Source organism: Saimiri boliviensis, chromosome 12 (assembly GCF_048565385.1).
Source record: "Saimiri boliviensis isolate mSaiBol1 chromosome 12, mSaiBol1.pri, whole genome shotgun sequence".
In the NCBI taxonomy this organism is placed as follows: Eukaryota; Metazoa; Chordata; class Mammalia; order Primates; family Cebidae; genus Saimiri; species Saimiri boliviensis.
The window spans coordinates 17127100-17149888 of record NC_133460.1 but is presented as its reverse complement, the minus strand read 5'-3'; the positions used below and the strand labels follow the sequence as shown (position 1 = coordinate 17149888).

Here is a 22789-nt window from a genome sequence, read left to right as displayed (position 1 = left end):
TTTGCTAGCTTATTTCTTCACCATGTCATCAGAGGGGAAAGCCTAAATCATAAAAATTAAAATGATATTAAAATTCCCTCCCCCAGGCTGCTGATGGCTAATCTCTCTCTCTTATTTTTCTGGTAGACCTGAGCAAAGTAGAAAAATACAAATGCTTCTCTGTGAATAATGTGGGTCAGTGGGGTTATTCAGTTTATATCTTTCTCTTCATCTGACTGTAAGCTACATAAAGGCAAAGAACATGTCAGTTTTTGCTCCATACTATAGCTCCAGTGTTTAGCATACTGTAGCTGACGTCTAGTAGGCTTTCATTAAATATTTGCTGGATGAATGAGCAAATCACCTTCAGCAAATACTTGGCCAGCCAGGTGAAATCAACAATGAAATGTAGGGCTTCTGCTGGAACTGCGGTTCCATGTTTTGGCCACAGGAACAAGGCATGGAGTCTGGCTGCAGATAACTGTTTCCTAGTGGCAATGGGACAAAGGAGTCAAGGAATCACATCCTGTTCCCCCTGCCCTGGCAGGCTTTAGACAACAAACTTAGAACCTGACCCCATCGAAAGCACACCTGCAGGAGACACAGGGGCCTAAGGAGTGTGTGACGTGGCAACTGTGATCAGTGCTGTAAATTACCGTGCAGGAAAGAAAGAAGCATTTGATAATGCAGTTGGAGCAGGGGGTTGGCCTGGTCACTGAGTCAGGGAAAGCTTTTTTGGGACGCATACAGATCCAGTAGGTGATAAAGGAGGGAAAATCCCTTCTACTCTTTCCTTCTGGCCTTATTCTCTTCTCTCTCCTCTTTCTACTCTTCCCCTCCTCTTCCTACAAAATTCTGGAGGGTGACACAATTAGTGCCAAATGGAGTTGGGTATTGACCCAATAATATGATAAATCAAATAAAATAATTGGCTTTTTTTTCCTATCATATGCCCAGACAGAAGTATTCCAGACCTGGGAGATTGCACTAACTTTCCCGAAATGTGGCTTCCATTTCTGGGTCCCGGGCATCTGCTCCAAGCAGTGCCATTTCCCCAACCAGCAAAAATGGGGAAAGAGAGGAAAAGCAGAGCACCCAGCTTCTTTTTAAAGATGTGACCTGGAAGTTGGACATGTTAAGTCCTCTCACATCTTCCTGGCCAGAATGTAGTCACATAACCATACCTATCCACAGGAAGGCTGCGAAATGTGGCCTCTAGTAGGGTAGAAAAGAATGGCTTATGGAAGAAAACCAGCAGTGTTTACTGCAGTGGACAAGATCTTCAGCTAAACAAATATATATATATGTTATATATGTAATTACATATATAACATATATTTATATATTATATAGAAATTATTTTACATATAGTTATATATAAGTTCATAATTATATATATCTTATATATGATATATATATCATATATATATATATATATATATATATATATATATAATTAAACCAAAAAAATAAATTTATCTCTCAATGCCTCTGATATAGTTTGGCTGTATCCCCACCCAAATCTCACCTTGAATTGTAATAATCTCCACATGTCAAGCATGGGGCCAGGTGGGGATAATTGAATCATGGTGCAGTTTCCCCCATACTGTTCTTGTGATAGTAAATAAGTCTCATCAGATCTGACGGTTTTATAAAGGGGAATTCCCCTGTACATGCTCTATTGCCTGCCACCATGTAAGACATACCTTTGATCCTCCTTCACCTTCCACCACAATTGTGAGGCCTCCCCAGCTACATGGAATTTTGAGTCAATTGAAACTCTTTCCTTTATAAATTACCCAGTCTCGGGTATGTCTTTATTAGCAATGTGAGAACAGACTAATAGAGCCTCTTAATACTTGCCTAAATGTCCCCAGAAGTTCCTATTTCTAGGGCTAGAGCAGGAAAGCTGATGGCCCGTCCAGCCCCAAAGCACAGTGAAGGTTCTCCCCAAGTTTTCTCAAACTCCTGCCATTTTGAATCACTTTTACCATTTCTACCACATTTTCATCCATGTCCCATGCAAAATCACAGCACAGCCCTTATACCAAAGGCGTACACAGCCCTCCTGTTAGGCCCACACACCTCCTGCAGATTCTCTTCACTTGTTCATTACCTCTTCCCTTTTGTACAGAAAAAATGTATTCCAGAATTACATATTGCAATAATCAGAGTACCTTAAACCAGAGGTTCTAAAACCCCTCTGCACATCAGAACGCCTGGGGAACCATAAAAATATACTATTATCCAGACCTCATTTTAATCATATCAGAATCTCTAGGTAAGCGTTCTAGACTTCAGCAATTTTCAAAACCTCCTCAGGGATTCTAATATGCAAGATGGAAGATATCCAGTGCGTTAACATTCAGAAATACTACTACATTTCCACAAAGGGCAGGAAAGGGTTGTTCCTTTCTATTGTCTAAGAAGAGAGAGCCTTGCCTGCCCCTGGCTTTCATGGGGGTGGTTCATCTCATAAACCTAACATCATGCTTATGCTGATCCTTACTAGGGAAAGGAGTTAAGAGGCATCTCTTCTCTTCAACAGATCCACAAGACAGAAGAGGTTGTCAATTTTTCTCAAGGCATTTGGCAAATCAACAAGCTCTTAACTCACACTCCAAAACTCTAGCCACATGACATTTTCTACATAACCCAAGGCTAGGTCTCTGAGTTCCACAGCCCTTCCTCATCCACTCACCTTGGATGAAGATCAGGGAAATAATAACCACAAATGCAACTAATACCAAGCACCAAACATTTTTCTACATACTTTACACATGAGGCTGAGGCACAAAGATGTTAAACAATTTGCCCAAGATCACAAAGTTAAGAAGCGGTGATGCTGGGATTTGAACCCAGGTGGTCTGGCTCCAGAATCCACAGTCTTTATCATTATACCAGACCATTTCTGCTACAGGAAGGAGGTGGCTATTTCTACTGCTGTGACCCTAAGTCAGACAGAAGCCAGCATTGGATTCAAACTGAACCAATTCAGACTGAACCAAGTTTTTTTGAGCATCTGTGTCTGCCAGGAAACTTCCAATCATTCTACCTCTAAAGAAGGTTCTTTTTTTTTTTTTTTTGAAATGGAGTTTTGCTCTTGTCACCCAGGCTGGAGTACAAAGTACAATGGCATGATCTCAGCTCACCGCAACCTCTGTCTCCCGGATTCAGGCAATTCTCCTGCCTCGGCTTCCTGAGTAGCTGGGACTACAGGCATATACCACCATGCCTGGCTAATTTTGTATTTTTAGTAGAGACAGGGTTTCACCGTGTTGGTCAGGCTGGTCTTAAACTCCAGGCCTCAGCCTCCTAAAGTGCTGTGCTTACAGGCGTGAGCCACTACACCTGGCCAGCATCTCAAGAAGGTTTCAAAGCAACAGATGCTTAAGTCCTTCCAGCTTCTCATCCACCTAACCCCCAGGTAATTCTACACAGGAGCCTCTCTAGAACTTTTCTGCCCTTGCCTGCTTTCTGGGAATCCTTAGGAGCTGGAGAGACTGTCTTCTTTCTCCCACTCTGTGTCCAAGATGGCTCAGCAAAGACTGCTCACCTAGCTCTGACCACAGTGACTTCTCCAGCCCTCACTGGGTCGGGAGGTCAAGCAAACTCCTGAAACATGGCCTGAGCTACTGCCCAGAGACAGGCTCTTCACCTTCAGCCTATAGGAAGGGTCTGGCTGCTCCATCAGCCCCAACATGCAGGCTCAGAAGAAGGCATTCGGGGAACACAAGAGTGGCTGTTAAGTAGAAAGGACCATGCATGTTACCCTTTTTTCACTCCCTTTCTGCACTGTCACTCTGACAAGCTCTCCCTGACACAGAGGCATTAATTTTTCATGTTGCCCTGCTGCAGACATACAGATTTGTTTGGAGTGATGATAAATGAAATGCAAATGTGGCTGGAAGCCCAGTGCTGAGATGCCAAGGCTACAGGTCACATCATGCTTCCACCCCATACCCTGTCCCTGCGACACCTTCAGCCACTGCTTTACATCTGTTCCTGTGGCTCCTCGAAGCAAAAGGTGACTTCCTAGCAAAGCAAATACAATATTCTCAGCTGAAAGCAGGAAAGTTGATTAAGAAAAATTCACTCCCCCAATATGGCTTCTGATCTCCTGTTTATCTTCATTTGAAACATCCGGGGTAGATGTGTTTTCATTGCCAGCCGCTTTCATTCTTTTTCTGGAAGCAGGCAGGGCATACATTATAAAATAAATAAATGATTAAGAAACATCTAATTATTGTGATTAGTTTCTTACTTGAAGGTACTTCCAAGCTGCTTCTTATTAAAGTCATTCATCAAGGAGCCACCATGCCCTTTCCAGAGGCGCCGCTCCCGGGACCCGTGCAGGACCTGCTGCCTCACGTAAGGCGCACACAGCTTAATAAACATGGAGAATATTGATGGCAGCGAATTCCTCCCTCAGCCTAAATTCCAGCATGATGGATTGATGCTTCCTAAACATGGCAAGTATTTCTCCCGCCATTCATCAGTCCTACCACAAATACAGGTGTCAGCCCGAGCAGACGTCAGATTCTAACTGCCTCCTCCAGAGAGAGAAAAGCCTGCATTTTCCCACACAGGGACATCAATTTTTCATGCACTGCAGTCCCTTGACTTATTAAATATTTGTAACAATGTCATTATTTACTAAACAAGCTACCAGGCTGTGTCTGAGGTCCCTGGTGCAAGAGTCCTGAGTGTACAGAGACCTCCTTTCAGCTCCCCTGTTCCTCCAGGGAAACCTTTTTAGTAGACGGGGGTGGGTCTAGCAGGCAGGTTTCTCTGCCTTCCTTCGAAAATGCCTCCTAAAGATTTTTCAAGCGTTTGGTACAGGCAGCTTCAGGGCCAGAGGTATGGCACCCTGCTGGAGGCTAAAGTGCCATGAAGCTAAGGGGGTCCTTGAGCTAGGAGCTCTTCTTCCACTAGGGACCCACCTCTGCCACTCAGGGTTGTCACACTGACCTCACCACTCCTTTGATCCACTCTCCAAGTCATTCTCCTCCCTGGATGCCACATTCAAGAGCCCTGATGCTTCCAGGGGATGGCAGATTAGAAGCCTCCAGGCAACTGACAACCTCATTCACTCCACAAGGATCTACTGAGTGCTGGCAAGTGCAGGGCACTGCCTCAGGGGCTGGGGGTGATAAGACGGGAAAGAGCCAGTAGGCTGCATCCCCAGCATTTACTCTCCAGTGCCTTCTGGGCTAGAGCCCATCCTCCACCCCCAGCATTGGCTAGAAATTTCAGATACTTTCTTTGCTTTCCTTGCAACTCAGTTATGGGCAGGTAATCTGAGGGATGATTTTCAGGGAGCAGAGGTGGTTCTGAGGAGTATTTTCCTTTCTGGTTAAAATACACCTAGGTAGAGAAAGGTCTCATCTTCTTCAGCTGGATGTTGTCATGTTAACAGAACCATGGCAGCTGCTGAAGGCCAAATATGAGAACAAAGGCCACCATGCTGAGAAAGGCAGCGGGAAGGAGACGAGTCTGGGTCCTTGGTGGCACTGCTGAGACACGGAACCAGCTCCTGTACCAGCCCTGCCTCTGGCCTTCTCATTACATGAGGCTTTTAAAATGTCTCTCCCTCACCATTAGAATCCCACAGTTACATAAATTGTTGCAGACAAGGTCCACTGATGGATGCTAAAATTAGCAGGTCAATGTTTGGGGAGAAACAGGATAGCCGCATGGTCTAAAAATAGTATCTCTGCCAAGATATATATATATATATTAATAATGAGGGGAAAAAGTACCTTTACAGTGGCAAAACCCACCTGAACCACGTGATCAAGGTTAATATCACCAGTAATAAGACATATTGATGCCTTGTTGACTCCTTTGAAGCACCAAGAAGGGCACATTGCTTTGGTGATATTCTTGCCCCCAAACACAAAACTTCAATCTAATCATGAGAAAATATGAGACAAACCCCAAATTGAGGGACATCCTATGTAAGTGGCTAATGCTCTTTAAAAGTGTCAAGGTTGGCCAGGCACAATGGCTCATGCCTATACTATAATCCCAGAACTTTGGGAGGCTGAGGTGAGAGGATTGCTTGAGCCCAGGAGTTCAAGTCTAGCTTGGGCAATAGGAGGAGACCCCATCTCTACCAAAAAAAAAAAATACAGAGATTATCTGGGTATGGTGGTGCACACCTATGGACCCAGCTAACTAAGGAGGCTGAAGCAGGAGGAGCACTTGAGCCTGGGAGCTCAAGGCTGCAGTCAGCTATGATTGCACTTCTGTACTCCAACCTGAGCAACAGAGCAAGATCCTTCCTCAATCAATCAATCAATGTCAAGGTTATGAAAAACTGAGCTGTCACAGACTGTAAAACTGAGGAGACAGGATAATTATATGCAATGTGGAATCTGGAATCAAATTCTAGAACAACGACAAAAAAGCAAGTGGAAAGCTAGTGAAATCCAGATAAAATCTGTAGTTTAGTTAATAGTATTGTACGAATGTTAATTTCTGGCTTTGATAATTGTACTACGGTTATACGAGCTGTTGACATGAAGGGAAGTTGGCTGAAAGGTATATAGGAATCCTCTGAACTGTTTTTCAACTTTTCTATAAGTCTAAAATTATTTTTAAGTTTTAGCAAATCAACCCAAGGAGGCTCTCCTAAATTCTGTTACCAAAAAGTAGAAATTGCATCACTTCCTGAATTTGCTGTAGTAAAAGTTACTCAGGGATTACAAAAAGGACTCTTATCAATCTAGAAGAATTTCCCATCTAGTAATTGCTTTACAAAATGCAGTTGTGTATATTATTGTTTTCCTATTTAATATGGTGTAGGGCAGGGGTCCCCAAACTTTTTACACAGGGGGCCAGTTCACTGTCCCTCAGACCGTTGGAGGGCCGGACTATGCAAGGTGTGACACCCTTCACTGCCAGCGCTGCTGCCCCCACTATCCTAGACAGCGGTATACAGTGTCACAGGCCCAGCACCGCCTCCAGTGCTGTATACAGGGATGGCAGTGATCAGCCTGTGACACTGTGTATACAGCATCCTGGACATCTGCAGCAGCGGTGGGCCTTTTCTGTGGGAAGCCCACTGCTGCATGTTTCCCCTACTATAAGACACCTCCTAAAAATAAGACAGCCCCCGTCTTTTGGGGATAAAATTAATATAAGACAGGGTCTTATAATAGGGGAAACGTGGTGTGTAGTAATGTGGGGGGAGACTTTTGGGCAAAGGGAGGTTACAGGGACCATTATGTTGTTGTACATTTGGGGGAGTATGGGGGCCATTGTACTATGTAGTAAAGGTTATAGTGCTTTGCCTTTCTTCCTACTTCTGCTGTTATTTCACACTGCTTCCGGTGATGTGGGGCGCCGCAGCCGCAGACCAGACGTGCGTCATATGACGCGCTTCCAGAGCCGTGAGCGTGCGTCCCGCGTCACCGGAAGTAGTACTGTTCGTGACGCCACGCTTTGCAGCGCTGCCATATACAGTACTCCTGAATTTGCATCCGCATCCTGTGCTCCTCTCACTGACCACCAATGAAAGAGGTGCCCCTTCCTGAAGTGCAGCGGGGGCCGGATAAATGGCCTCGGGGGCTGCATGCAGCCCGCGGGCCGTAGTTTGGGGACCCCTGGTGTAGGGTATTGAAGTAACAAGCGGAAAAAAACCTAAAGCTTTGAAAGAAAACAGGCCTAGGTTAATATCCAAAGCCTACCAGTTATTTCCTGCATGACTTTTAGATGGGTTACTTAATCTCCTTGGGCCTCAGTATGCAAAAGTATAAAATTAAAAGAATGGAGTACATTGGTTAGTGATTCTGTTACTTACAGCTGAAAGTATCCAGAATGACACAAGTATCAGAGAAAAGGCAGATAAACGATTTTTCTCTCATGGTAACTACATTCCATTTGGGGGAAAACAGATGATAAACCAGTGAACAAATAAATAAGAATTTCAGAGACTGAGAAATACTATCAAGATAAAAGAGGGTCCTGAGATAGAGAATGACTGTAGAGAGAAAGGGTAACTGTGGTTATGGTGGTCCAAGGAGGTCTTTTTAAGGGTCCACTTGAGATGAGGAAGAACTTGCCCCACAACCATCTGAAGGAAGAGCATTCTTGGAAAACAGCCAAGGCCCTGTGTTCAAGACGCTAAAAGGTGGCTTCTGCACCTGAAGTGAAAGAAAAGTGACATAAGATGGTGCTACAATCTGAATATTGGTGTCTTGCTCAAATTCACACATCAAATTCACACGTCAAAACCTAACTCCCAGGACAATTGTCTTAAGAGGCGAGCCCCTTAGGATGTGTTAGGTCATGAGGGCAGAGCTCTCATGAGTGGGATAAGTGCCCTTGCAGACGAGGTTCGAGGGAGCTTGTCTCTTCCACCATATGAGGACACTGCTGGAAGGTGCTATCTATGAGGAACAGACCCTCACCAGACACTGAATCTGCTGGCGGCTTGATCTTGGACTTCCCAGCCTCCAGAACTGTGAGCAATGCATTTTTATTGTTTATATATTATCCAGTCTAAGGTGTTTTGTTACGGCAGCAGGAACAGACTAAAGATAGAATTGGAGAAGTGGACAAATTTAAGAGGCTGATATGGGACTCCAGTCTAGAGATCATGTGACTTGGACTTGGTGTTATCAGTGGAGAGAAAGAGAAGTGAGGCAGATTGAGAACCTAATTGTGGAAATTGGACTGGACAGGGTTTGTGAATGGATTCAATGTAAGGAGGCAGTTGAGGGGAAATGCAGTGTCAAGGATGGATCCTTAGTTTCTGGACTGAGCAGCTGGACTGGATGATGATGTCATTTACCAAGATAGGAAGGCTGGGGTGTGGGAAGAGAGCAGAGAATCATGTTTTTGTGTGTATCTCCACACTGTTTTAATACCAACTTACCTCCACGTTTCTGTTCCTTCTGGAAGCTGGTCCCAGCTAAGGTCAATTATTATTATTATTAATTTCTGGACAGGTGAACTAGAAGATAAACTTCATTTGAGGAAGGGAGTTTTTTTTCCTGTCTTTTTGCTAATGTACCCCATGCCCATGCCAGTGCTTGGCATAGCAGGTGTTCCACAAATGCTTGTTGAATGATGAAATTAATGTTCATTCTTATGCGAGATGACCTGAGGCAGCAGAGTCTTATAACAACTACAACCCACCTTTGCGTCCACTCATTCCCTAGCTGCTGACCAGGAAATATGTTGAATTCTCTCTAGAGGAAAATATCATCAGCCAGAGCCTACATATTTTTGCCTATACACTGCCTAGCTTTAATCAAAAAGCACACCAAGAAGTAGAACAAAAGAAAAATACACACAACAGAAAGAAATCCACATGTGACTAGATACTAGTGTTATCAGAGCCAAGCTTTAAAATAACTAATATGTTTAAGAAAACAATCAAATGAAGAATTTAACCAGAGACCTAGAGTCTCTGAAGAAGCGAATGCAAATTCTAGAATTGAAAACACCATAATCAAAATTAAGAATACAATTTGGTGGGTTTAGTAGCAGATTAGACCTAGCTAAGATGAACATAACTGACAAATAAAAACAGATGTCCAGTTAAATTAGAATTTTAGATTAACTACAAATATTTTTTCATGTAAGTATACTCATTCAAAATTTTGGACATGCACTAGAAAATTATTCACAATTTATCCAAAATTCAACTTTAATAAGAATGTCCTTTATTTAATCTGGCAAGACTGGACACAGCTGAAAAGAAGATTCATTCAGTAGAAACTATCCATACTGAGGTACGGTGATCAAAAAGAAGAGAAAATACAAAAAAGAGTGAAAGGTATATTTGAGACACGGTGGAAGACTAAAATATAAAATACATAAAATTGGAGTTTTAAGAGAGGACAAGAAAAATGGGTCAGAAGCAATATTTAAAGCAATAGCACCTGAGAAGTTTCCAAGTCTGATATATGAAGGATAAAAACAAAGCAAAACACCATCCTAATAAAACTGATGGAAGCCAAAGAGAGGCATCTTGAAAGCAACCAGAAAAACAACAACAACAAGAAAAAACCCACACATATCTTCAAAGAAACAGTAATGAGACTGCTAACTGACTTAAGAACATAAACAGTGAAAGGCAGAAGGCCATGGAATGAGGATGAAGTAATTTCCATCCTAGGGTTCTATTCCCAGTGAAAGTTGCCTTCAAGAAGACAAAATAAAGGCATTTCCAATCAAATAAAACTGAGAGAATGCATCGTTGACATGGGCTTAAAAAGAAGTAAGGGAGTTGTTCAGGCTGAAGGAGAATGATCTCAGACAGAAGCAATGAAACACTGGACTGAAGGAGTGACGAGCAATGGAAAGTAAATACTGAGTGAATATTGATTACTCAGCATTACTAATAATGTTAGGTTAGATGACGTGCATAGAATTAGAATGCAGAACAAAAACAAGTGGTGGAAAGGGGTAAATGGAACTAGTGTCTTAAATACAGCCCTTCAAGGGGTAAACAAATAAAAATTTTTTCTTAGAATCTTGTAAATCAAAAGCACACATTTAAATTATAAGGATAAGCTCACAAGAAGAGTAAAAGAATAACAAGATGAGGTGAAAAATTAGAATTTAAGAAATGCTTTGTTCTGTAAGAAGAAAATTTTTTTAATTTAAATTTTAAAAATGCTCGATATATCTAAAAGAAAAAGCAAGAATAAATATAAGTGGGACAAATATCAAAAAGACAGTAAGATATTACTAAAAAAAAAAACAACTCAAAATACATTAGTGATTATATTAAATGTAAATAAACCAGGCACTCCGATTAAGCCTTGTGAAGATCATGTAGACACTGTTAGCCACATTTTACAGGTGTGGAGAATTTGAGCTGTAGAGTTGAGTAACCTGCCCAAGATTGTCCAGGTAGCAAGTTGCGCACCAGGACACCCAGGATTCGAACCCTACAGCCTGCTCCTGGGCCCTGAGCACAGTGCCTTTCCCGGTGTCGCCATGTTCTCCAGCCACCCAGCATTGCTTTCAGTCACCCCTTGCGCACACTGCACCGACTCCTGCAACCAGCTCCGAACCGGCTCTCTCGTGACACGTCTTGTCATGGTGATGATACGAAGGCACAAACTGGATCTCTTCTCCCCTAAATTAAAATCTCTTCCTGGATTTTCATTTACTACAGGACAAATGGACCAGGTCATAAACGGTCCCTCTAGATGGGATCTCCCACTCCCTTCATCCAATGCTTCCTGCCTTTTGCCCTATATTCCAGGAAGGCTGGACTCAGGGTTTCCAGAGAGGGTAAGCAGTTTCCCCAGCCTGGAAAGTGTGAGTTATGCCCCACTGTCCCCTCCTCTGACCCCCAGAGGGTCGGCTCCTCCTTTCCATCACTATTGTTACCATTCTAAATGGCTCCATTCAGCCAGTGCTTTCTCTGTCCCAGGCACCACGCTGAAGGCTTAAAGGCATCGGTTCCATCTAACTCTCACCACTCTGTGATGCAAGTACCAGTATCCTCTATCTTCTGGATAGAAAGACTCAAGTAGATCACTAATTCAGTTAGTACATATTTACTAGTAACTGCTATAAGCTTGGCACTCTCTTAGATGCTGAGAAAAGAGCAGTGAATAGCAACAGGCAGACCTCCCTGCTCTCATGTAAGCTCACCAATCAGCTCACATAAGCCCTATGGTAGCTGTGGTAAGTGACATGCAGAAAATAAAACAGGGAGGACAGAGTGTGTGAAGCAGGTTGTGGTGTTCTAAAAGGGTGGTAAGGGAAGGCCTCAATAAAGAAGGTGATATTTGAGTAAAGATGGGGAGGAGATAAGGGAATGAGCCAGGCGGGCATCTTGGAGAAGAGCATCGTAGGGACAATACCTTGAGGGACGAGCAGAGAGTAAGTGGTAAACTTGACGAAATGTTATCTATTGGCCAACCTGACCCTTGACTAGCCAGTGAGCTCTTCCATGTATGGTCACATCCCCAGCAGCTGGGCACACAGGAGGCATTGCTAAATGAAGAAACCTGGACTCCAATTCTGAGTGAGACAGTAAAGGGGCACCTTTGCCACCACAACTTTTATGGACTTGGAACCCTGAGGCTGGCACCATCCATCCTCAGTTCCCACTGCACAGTCCCCACTTGCTGTCAACTCCACACTCTCAGAGGGGAAAGATGTAGGACACCCATATCCCTGTGTCTCTGGAACTGGATCTGTGCACTGAGGGCCTCCCTCAGGAGTCCTCCTAAGCAAAGGAAAGGCGCAGGTGAGGTGAGCTGGATGCAAGATCCCTGAGACCCCAAGGGGGCAGGGAGGCCTGATTCCAGCCAGATACTGCAGTATCATTTGCACCATCTTTCTGCATTCCACAAGAAAAATGGAAGTGTTAGACATCCAAAGAGCAAGTCAAACTGATGTCAAATCCCTGAAAGCGGTAAGAAACGAGTGCAAGGCCACTGGGTTATATGATGTAATGCAAAAATGTACCGCAAGGAAGAGGAGAGCCCTTGTCCTCTGTGTGTAGCAGGTGTTAGCAGGGGGCAAAAAATATAGCTAACACCAGACCAAATCAAGACCAAATTTCAGAGGGGTTTGCACAAGATAGACCCAGCCCACCCAGAAAGATGAAATCTACCAGATGACCCTCATGGACAGGCCTGAGAAGGGAACAAGGCTGCAGAGAGGAAACCTGGGGCATAAATCTGGGAGAACCCAAGAAGGAGTGAAGAGCAATGGAAAGTAAATGTATTAGTAAATCAAAGCGAATATTAACCGTTCAACATGTTATGTTAGATGATGTATACAGAATTAAGAATATGTGACATGGAACCCAGCTGGGAAAGACAAAGGGGATACTGTGGTGGGGAGGACTTCAAGCCACATCCAACAGTCAGAGTGACCTAGAATCACCCACGGGGCAGTTTAGCACACAGGAACATGCAGCCCCAGGCAAGGGGTGTTACCACAACTTTGCTTTTCTCAGGAAGATTTACAGGGACCCAAAAAGTATTCAGAGAGACACTGACCACTCCAGTATTGGAAAATAATCTTCCAAATCCTAAGAAGACAGGCAAAATGATCCTTAAATATTTGCATAACTATTAAATCTACATATTTTATGACATGTGAACACTTTGTGGCATAATGAAGCCTCTTGAATAATCAGTGTACTACATGGTTAAACTCTCTTAACAGAACCTAAAGCAAAATCTTATCATTTAAAATTAGAGAGCTTTAGAAGTGCTGTACCTAGCACGGCATGTGGTTCACACCTGTCAGGAACATCAACTCCCCCCACCCCAACCCTAAAACATAAGGCTGTGCTTTGGGAAAACAAAATCTGACCTGATCTGTATTCAACACTTTCTGGGAATAAATAATGGCTGGTGACACTCCCCTAAACAGAAACCCACTGCTCACTGATACCATACTCCTCAACTCATACTGAATAAACACTTCCTCACTAAGAGGCTAACAACCTGCAGGCTGGACTTTTTAAACGCATTGATAGTATCAATCTTTAGTGCCCCCAAGTGGCCACAGGTGATGTCGGGAGTGCTGTCCTGAAGGTTGGGAAAGAGCTGGAAAAATGTTAACAAAGATACTAAATATCCCAGATATAAGACACCCCAGAAAGAATGGTCCTTATACAACTATTTCTTCCCATCATAAATGTTTAGCAAAAGAGGGAAGATAATGCAAAATGTTGAAAATCTGTTGCACTGAATCAGAATGTGAGTTTTTGTCCATATCCATAGCCCAGGACAAACTGCCTCTGAGGAAATAGGAATAACCATCCCTGATTGTGAAAATTTTACAAGCATGGATGTGATTTTTTGTTTTAAACTTTTACATAGAGAACATATGTATGCACCTTTCCGTAACTTGTGTTTTAAACATTGCGATTTTTAGGCATTCTGTAAAGACTGATGCAATACAATTATCAATTTTAGTCAACACCAAAAAGATATTGGTTGGCAAGGGGGAGAAAGCAGGAATGTGGCTTGAAGAGGACATCATGTAATAAATTTATTATATTTTGTTACATTTCCACTTTTCTCTTAATTCCAACTGTATGCTATATAATCAACTGTTTCAGAAATAAAACGTTTCAAACATAAAAATATAAATTCTGCTTCTTAAAAGTGCATACACTTTGAATAATAAAACATACAAATAAATAACAGAAATCAGTGACACATCTCATGCACTTGTTCTAAAATAAATTTAAAATGTACCATACACTTTTCTTCCAGCCTCTACGAAAGACATCTTGCCTTCCATAGTACTGTACAACTGAAAATAAAAATGACACAGAAATCACTATCCATGGTGCATGAATAATATCAAAGCACTCTGTGTACAGTAATATGACATGCAGCTTTTAAGACAACTGTAGAAATTCCAGTGTAAAAACTGAAGAATTCAATCAATAAATAATTTGTGTCAATGGGGCTTGAATTCAATTTTAACCAGTGGCGAGAAGCAGTTGGTGAGCAAACCTATACGGAACACAAACGTGTATTTGAAAAGCCTACAGAGAACTCCAACTTCAGAAATACTGTAACTGCCTTTGCATTTGGTATAATGATGCCACACTGTTTATAATAGCACCTAGGAAATTTCATATTGCATTTGGACGATTGCAAAAGATACCGCTATTCTGGGTGGCCTTTCTAAAGAAACACATCCAACTTGTATGTTTACTTCTATCTGTATTCCTTAAAATTGAAACACCAGTAAATTGTGGTGGTGTTTTTGTAGGCAGCATGAGACTCAACAGAACGAAACCACCTGAGCAGATTACTTCAAAGGTGTTGTAGTGCATTCAGCTCACCACAGATTAAAACTAAATTGTATTTGCCTCCATAGTTAACATAGAGTGCCAAATTTTGGGATATGTATTACTTGATTTGTAAAAAAATAACAAAAAAATAGTGACAAGGGTTACACACAAACAAAAACAAAAATAATCCAGATAAAATGTTTCACATTCATTTTCAAACTAAAAGAAGAATTCCTGAAACCACATTCTGGATAAGAACCATACTTGAGAATGAGGAAAGTAGGAAATTCAGCGGCAGCCTGGGGTTCGCTACTATAATTCCTACAAAAAGGCAATCATTCTATCAAAAGCAGGGACAGGTTTCCCAAGGCTAGCAAGGTTGTTTCTTACTTTCTTCTTCGACACTTTCTAGCTTGGAGTGACTTCCCTATTCCCCCATGGGTCTGGGGAAAAAGGCCCTGGAGAAGGGGGCAAACTCCACAACGACACAGCCTGCTCCGACAACTAAGACCAATTCCTACTAGACTGGCGGGTACTAGGTTATCAACAAGCTCCAAGCTCCCAAACTGTGCCTTGAATTAGAAAGGCCCTCATATTTCAAATGGGAGTTTGATAACAGTATCTCTCAATTCTTTTTTATTCTTATTTTTTTGCCTCTCCTACACAACTGAGGAATCGGGTCACTCCTGAGTACTTCATATGGCAGCGATTCTCACCATAATTCTCAGTAAAGGGATGTTATATCATAGTGATTCTCAATCTGACTGCAAATTACAAACACCCAGAAGCTTTAAAATGCATGCTAATTCCTGGAGCCCACCCCTACATGAATTAGATCACAAGCTAGGGGCTGGGATCCAGGCACTGTGTTTTTAAAAGCTCCCCAGCTGATTCTAGCCAATGTGGGTCTTCACCATCTCAGCCAAGTCATTCAGAAGAGGCTTAAGATTCAAAAAAGCCTCTCAAGTCTGCTGTGCACCCCTTCTCCCCAAAACTGGGAAACACTAGATTTAAACAAATGTGAGATGGATCTAGAACCCCATCCACTGCACAACACTACCATAAATTCCATGGGCTTGGTCGAATTGTGACCAGTGGCTGGGAAGCCCCAAAGCTTTCCAAAACAGCTCTAAGTCTTCTACAAACGCATCTTTAAATTCTTAGCACTATTTGAAGCCACATTCTTTCCTTGTGACCACAATAGAACCCTTGAAGATATAAAAAAATTAAAATCTATAGAAAATGGCAGGTTTTTTTTTTTTTTTTTTTTTTTTTTTTTTTAAAGAACAAAATACTTTAGGAAAAGTCTTCAGGCTAAATACAGTATATACACCAATGATGTATGTTCAACATATCCAATTTCACTTCTGCTTGCAAAATACTTAACAATCTCACTAATGATCAAAAATCGGCAGAAAAATACATGAAAAGCAAAACAAGAAATCACATTCATGCTCTTCTACACAATGAGTAAGCCGTATTCTGAAAATCACAAATTTAAAAGTAGAGCTCCATATTCTAAATGTTGCTTTTTTTTTTTTTTTAAAGACTTAACATTTCGTGTCTATGTTTTATTGGTCGTTTGCACAGGCAGTAAGAGCATGCTTTCTGGGTTATATGGAGGCCATGCACAATTGTTTCCATTACTTGGGGGGAAAAAAGATTGGTCACGCTCTAAATGAGCCTGCAAAACACTTTGAAAGTTGATCAAAAGGCAGTGTGAGACAGTGTTCGTTTAAATAAAAGCACTGGATTTCTCCCCAAAACATGTAGTAGGGTTTAACAATAATGCACCCTTTATGAAATGAAAGTTAAAGACAGCCTGCACATTAACACCTACTTTTTGTGTTTATGATAACTGATTTGTCAGGAAATGTTACCTTTCTCAACTACAAATAATACAAAGTTCCACGCACCTCCAGAATACGTGTTTTATTGAAACTGTGCTTATTTTGCATACTATTTTAAAAATCCAACCAAAACACTAGTTATCTTTGTATCCAATAATATAATAACCTACATAGGAAACAATCACTTCAGCGGTTCAGTACTTTGTCCAAATGAAATGTAACGTTTGATGCTCCTCCATATGAAATAAAGCACATTTATTTCAAATGAATGAGCTTTGTTCACAGCTCTTCTCTGTCCCATTTTCCCTAAAGGCTGCCACTCTTGGTCCCTTTACATACTGCTTCTATTTTTTTCGTGATAGTTACTTTAGAGGAATGACAATATTCCCCTCAAATCCCACTTCTGTCTCACACAAACACAGATGACCCAATGTTAATGTAAAGTGACAGTGTGATGGATTTTCAACCCCTAAATAGTAGAGACAGCTCAGTCTGAAAAGGTGGATGTAAGAGTAAAATGTCTCTAAAGATGAAGGGCACTTTTGGTTTCCAGACGGAACAGACTTGTTCAAGAAAACCACAAGCCTTAGCCGATTTGACCAGAATCCAAGTGATCTCTTTGTCCAGGAGAACTGTCACTCCATTTAGGACATCATCACATCCCCTGCTTGATGGGCTGTGCTCCCAGGGCTCCTCAGCTACAGCAAATCCCTGAAGCTTTCAGTTTTGCCTTTGTGCACAAAGCAGGCCCTCTGTGAATGTTTGCAGAATGAATGATGAAAGTAGCATTGCAAAAGCATGTCAGGCAGCTTCACAGATAATTACAATATTTTAGCACACCACAAATACTCCCACATCCGTTTCCACTGGTCCAGCATATTATTACTTACTTTTAGTTCGGCTGCTTTTAGGATGAGGAAATATAAAATGGACGGGAAACACTATAAGATGACTGGAACCTACTGGTTTGAGTTTCCACATTGCCTAAGGGATTACCAAGGCAAGGTGTAGGGCTATTTTAAGGAATGATATGGCCTCAGTGTAATGGATGTTTACAGGAAATCAAGAATTAAACTTCTTCAAAAAAGCAAACAAACATTACAGATACAACCTTACTGTTGGTGATTATTTTGTGCCTACCAGGAAATGACTGCTCTAATCAGGCCCATCTAGTTGTCAACCAGAAACCCAGGACTATCATCCTTAGCAGATAATTTTTAACCCCAAAGCACATACATGTTCATTTGCTAAATATCGTTGGGAAAATTTAAAAAATAAAAAAAATGAGTCCCCAATCCTACCAATGAACTATATTGAATCAAGTAACAATTTTCCTATATTTCACACCTCCAGGGGCACCTCCCAACTTCTGGGCAAAATAACCTTTCCTGTGGCCTAAAGTTGTACCCAGTAGTTGCAGATAATAAAATTTTCAGTTTACCAACCACGGAAATATAATAACTTCAAGATGTCTAGACAATGCCATAATTCCTGATTTTTTCCTATTAAACCTGAAACAAGGACTAAACTCCACAGACATAGTTTATAGACACTGAAATTTTATTTCTAGATCCCATGGAAAACCAAAGGGATTTGTAGAAACTTTTTTCCTTTTTTTAACAGTCACTAGATGGCATGGAAAATCCATTTCTACATGACTCAAGAATAAAAATATTTGCCACTGTGAAAATTAAACTAGTTTCTATTAATGCTTAACTGACTACAGCAAAAAAGAACTGTTATTGAAAACCTTTGCCTAATCAAACTAGAATTGTTTCAGAGCTTCAGGTAGGGGACTTCAAATGAGATCTACCTATTAAACAATTACGAGACAGACATTCAATTCCTGACATGATCTGATGTTTGGTGCATCTTTTTCAGGAGATAAAAGCGATATAGAAAATGAGAGTGGTGGCTAAACACTGACGGGGCTGTGACGTGCTGGGCTGAAAGCAATGATAACATCGAAGGCAGCCAGTTGCCACAGCTGTACTGAGCACAGGAGAGTAGTGCTGCTTTGAGAACCCACCAGAATCTGAACAATAAAATGAGGAGAGCGAGTTAAGAGGCGAGTACAGGGCTGAGTGCAACAGACAACAGGCTCATGGTCAATGAATCACAGGGAGCACTGTGGTAACTTTCACAAGGTTGAATATCTAAATCTTAAATACTGCCAGGGGTCTACAATTCCAGCTACCCTCAACATAAGTGGCCTCCAGACTTCCAAGTTACCAGCTCATGCTCAAATTAGCAGCAAAATAAAGTTAAGTAACCTACTAAAAACATTTCCCAAGAGATATTCTTTGGGGGCGGGGGGGGGTACAAAAAAAGGGCAATGCAGAATTTATAGCTATGCATGCATATGTGTTATAGTTACTTCACACAGCAATACTGAAAAGGGAGGTTATATATGGATCTGGGAACCAGGGGTTCAAGAAGAACTTCAAGAGTCTGATGAAAAACGCTAATACTTAAAAGCACATAAACTTAGCATGCTATATTTAGCAGCAAAGTGACAAATACTATTTAGAGAGAATTGGGACCCTCATTCTTTTGACTTTTTTTTAAAAAAGAGGGAAAAAAAGCTAAAAATTGAGTAGGAAAGTATTGCCAGGAGACCTCTCAAAAGCTTGCAAAACTATGTATTTCGCTTATCTGTGAGTTTTTTTGGGAGGTTCTCCTTTTTCTTAGTAAGAAATGCAATTTGCACTGACACGGCCAGATGGAACACACTCCAAAGCCTGCTTGTGAGTTCTGGGCATGAGACGAAACCTTGAGAACAAAGAAGAAATAATAAATGAGTTACTGAAAAGCAGCCCTTACTGAGACTGACAGACAGGATCTGAAGTGCGTATGTAATACATGATCACACATCGCTTCAACATACCACCATTGGCTTTTGGCAGTAGGCAACGTCCTTCCTCTCCAAGCTACAAGACGAGGGAACGTGAGCCCGCAGACAGAGGGCATCGTGGAGCTTCCCACCTCTAATGGAAAAAAGCAACACCTGACAAGGAAAATGATGTCCAGTCTTTCACCCAGTTTAGAATCCAGAAGTTTTTTCCAGTAATCTGTCAAAGGTGTTAACTGCTCTACTACTGTGCAAAATTCCAACAGCCTTAGCTAGTAATTTTAGGAGGAAAAAAAAAAATTAAACGAGTGACTGGCTTTCTGGCTATCCAATCTGTCGCCTCTCAGGACCTATCCCGAGAGTCAAGACAGGTTTTAGTGCACACGTCGCTGCAGATATGAAGGTGGTGAGAGGCTTCATTTCTACCTCAAAAACGTCTATCTGTGGCAGTAGGAGAAATGACACAGTCACCCACATGGCACCTTCCTCTTTAATCCATTTACTGGTGTGCATCCACCCTAGACTAGCTGAGTATATACCTGAGAAACATTAGTGTTAAAATATTGCCCTTTACAAAGACTGGGAGATGAGGCGAAAGTGCAGAAAGCAACAGCTTTTCCCTCGATTTGTTGCGTTGTTAAAGTCACAGTTTTTAGAGCTCCTGGTGCCACCCAACAATTCACAGTAAAGACAAGTCCTACTCAGAAGAAACACAAGTCAGTTCTTTCCTCCTTCTACGCACTAATAGTAGCTTTACTGGTTCACAGGTTTCAAAACCCTCATATCCAAAGAAAGTCATTAGAGTTCTCTAGAAAGAAATATGTACAATTGCTAAAGGGACTGTCCTGGGTATTGTCTACGATTATTCCAGTTAGCTTGGTGTCAATGTTTTGCCTATGGCTGTTATTTGGTTCAATGGCAGAATAAGGCGACGCTTTGAACAATTTGCAATTGAATTACACACACACATACACACACACACACACACACACACACACACATACACACACACAGAGTCGGGCATGTGACTCAAAAAAATACAAAACAAAAGCACAGGGGACTTTGGTGGGAGGGGAGGGGTTCTAAATAAATAAACATCTTTACAGATAAAACACTTTGATTGCAGAAATATCACTGAGGTTTTTGAGAAGGCCGTGCAGAAGTTTGCATGCTAGAAGATAACTTTTTTGAGGATTTCTCCGCAGACTGCCTGCCACCAGGAGACGAGGGAACTCCAGAGTCTAGCTGGGAAGACTTGGATTTGCGAGCAGACAGCAGGGAATGTTTGGCAGAAGCAGGGTCCTTGGAGACAAGCTGCTCTTTTCCCTTTGCATTTGCATTTGGCTGCTGGGAAGCTGAAGGCTGGTGGCCTTTGTCTGCCTTGTCATCCCCAGTGTTCTTACAGACGGACTTAGAAGAGCTCCCACCAGCCTTTTTAGACAGCAAGGCTGTTTTTCCAAGATCTGTTGAGCGCCGGGTTTCCTTCTGTCTCAAGGCTGATTTGAAAAAGGAGAGCCCCTTGTCCTCAGACTTGCTGTCCCTTTTCAGACCAGACTTGATGCTTGTGCTGGGGGAGCGCAGGCTGGCCATTGAGGAGCTCCGCACATGTTTCCCGGCCCCCCTGCCCTCCACTGCTCGGGCCTGGCTCACGCGAGGGGAGTTAGGTTTGGAGACAGAGGTGGCGCTGGCTCTGTCGGAACCCAAGCTTTGTCTGGAGCCCTCTCTACTCAAGCTCCGATCTGAAGTCCTGCTCTTCCCAGGTGAGAAGGGACTCCTCGTGGCAGGACCTGAGGCCTTTTTGGCAGATGTGGAGGAAGCAGTGTAGGTAAGGGCTGAGGCTGACTTCTGCTTCTGTGGCGAAGGAGATGACATGGAGTCCTGAGATTTTGGGGATGACTCCTTTTTGGGTTGGGCAGGGGCAGGGGATGAATGCCGTCCACTGCCCCTGGAAGAAGACTCCGCTTTGCTGCGGGAGCGGGAGGGCTTTAGCGAGACTTTTACAGGAAGAGGAGAAGAAGGGGAAGTACTTGAAAGGGATGACTCCTGGCTTGCCAAAGCTGGTCTCCCCTTCCGCAAGCTTTTCTCTGGCTCAGAAGTGCCTTTGGAACTGGGGGACCTCTTGGTTGTGCTCTCTGGTTTCTTGGCAAGTGAGCCTGGGTGGCTGGGGGGTTTCACCTCTTTGACTGGAGAGCTGTCTACAGAGTCACTCTGATCCACATAAGCAATCTGATTATTGTTATCAAATGGATCAGAGACTGGGGGCAGGTGGTCCCCTTGTGCTGAACGTTTGCTCTGTGTATCTACAACACTGGAGTTCAATCTGCAGGTGTCGGATTCATCTTTGAACATACCTTCCATGACAGCCAGAGGGGCCCGGCCCACAGCCTTGTGCTCACGGCGACTGTGACTATTGCTTGGTTCCTGGTAACTGCTAGAAAGGTTCCGCAAGCTACCAAAGCAAGAGATGGAGACTTTGTCATCCGCTGCCTCCCCAATCTTCTCCAAGGTGGAGGCAGAGCTGTGAATCGGTGAGTCCCCTGAAAATCGGGACGGAGAATTGGAACGCATCTGCAGCTTGGCAGACAGGGACCACGAAGGTCTCATGCAATTTTCATTGACGGCCAAGGGGCTGGTGACAGAAGATCTAGATGACAAACTCTGACGCTGGACACTTCTCACAAAAGGTCGAGTTGAAAAGCCTCCTAAACACAGCAAAGAGAATGCTGTAAGCTAAGCCAATGAAGGTGTTCTAGCAACACTGTAAGTCACTGAAGATGAAATAAAGGTAAGCCTTATGGGATAAAAGCAGCATGACTTTCAGAGCCAGCCCATCTGGGATCAGGGAGTAGCTGTGTGGCTTTGACTTCTCTGAGCCCATTTTCCTTATGTATAAAATAGGGACATTCTAACTCAGGATCATTCTAACACAGCAAACTTCTATTTACCTCCTTGCTCTACATCAGGGCTTCGTATAATTTTTCCCATGAAGGCCTAGATAGCAGATGTTAGGCTTTGCAGGCCAAACATTCAACTCCAACTCTGCTTCATGGAAGCAGCCACAGGTGACACATAAGCAAACGTCTCTGACTGCGTTCCAAAAATCTTGACAAAGAAAGGCAGTGGGCTGCATCTGACCTATGGGGCTATAGTTTGCTGACCTCTGGTCTAACTCACAGGGCAACTGTAAGAATTAAATACAATCTTAGAAGTCCTGTGCCCAGCAGAGCACCTGGCACTCCCCAGATGCTGTAAGCTATTGACCCAGCTTCATTACACCTTCCTGAAGGTGATCTGGGGCTCACAGAAATGGAGTCCTTGACCAAGATTACACAACTTATTAAAGGAAGAGCTAATACTCAGACT

General features: G+C 42.6%; 1 protein-coding gene across 3 annotated transcripts in view; it reads right to left on the bottom strand.

Annotated features, from left to right (window-relative positions):
• USP31 (ubiquitin specific peptidase 31) overlaps positions 1 to 22789 on the bottom strand; it is a 143050-nt gene that overhangs the window by 48145 nt on the left and 72116 nt on the right. The window contains exon 16 of one of the 3 annotated variants that reach the window (XM_010340861.3): positions 1762 to 22128. The exons of the other annotated variants lie outside the window; for them this stretch is intronic. Coding sequence (XP_010339163.2) covers positions 20558 to 22128 — 1571 coding nt within the window. The 3' untranslated portion in view covers positions 1762 to 20557. Of the gene's footprint in view, positions 1 to 1761; positions 22129 to 22789 lie in introns of those variants that run through there. 3 annotated transcript variants of the gene reach the window in all.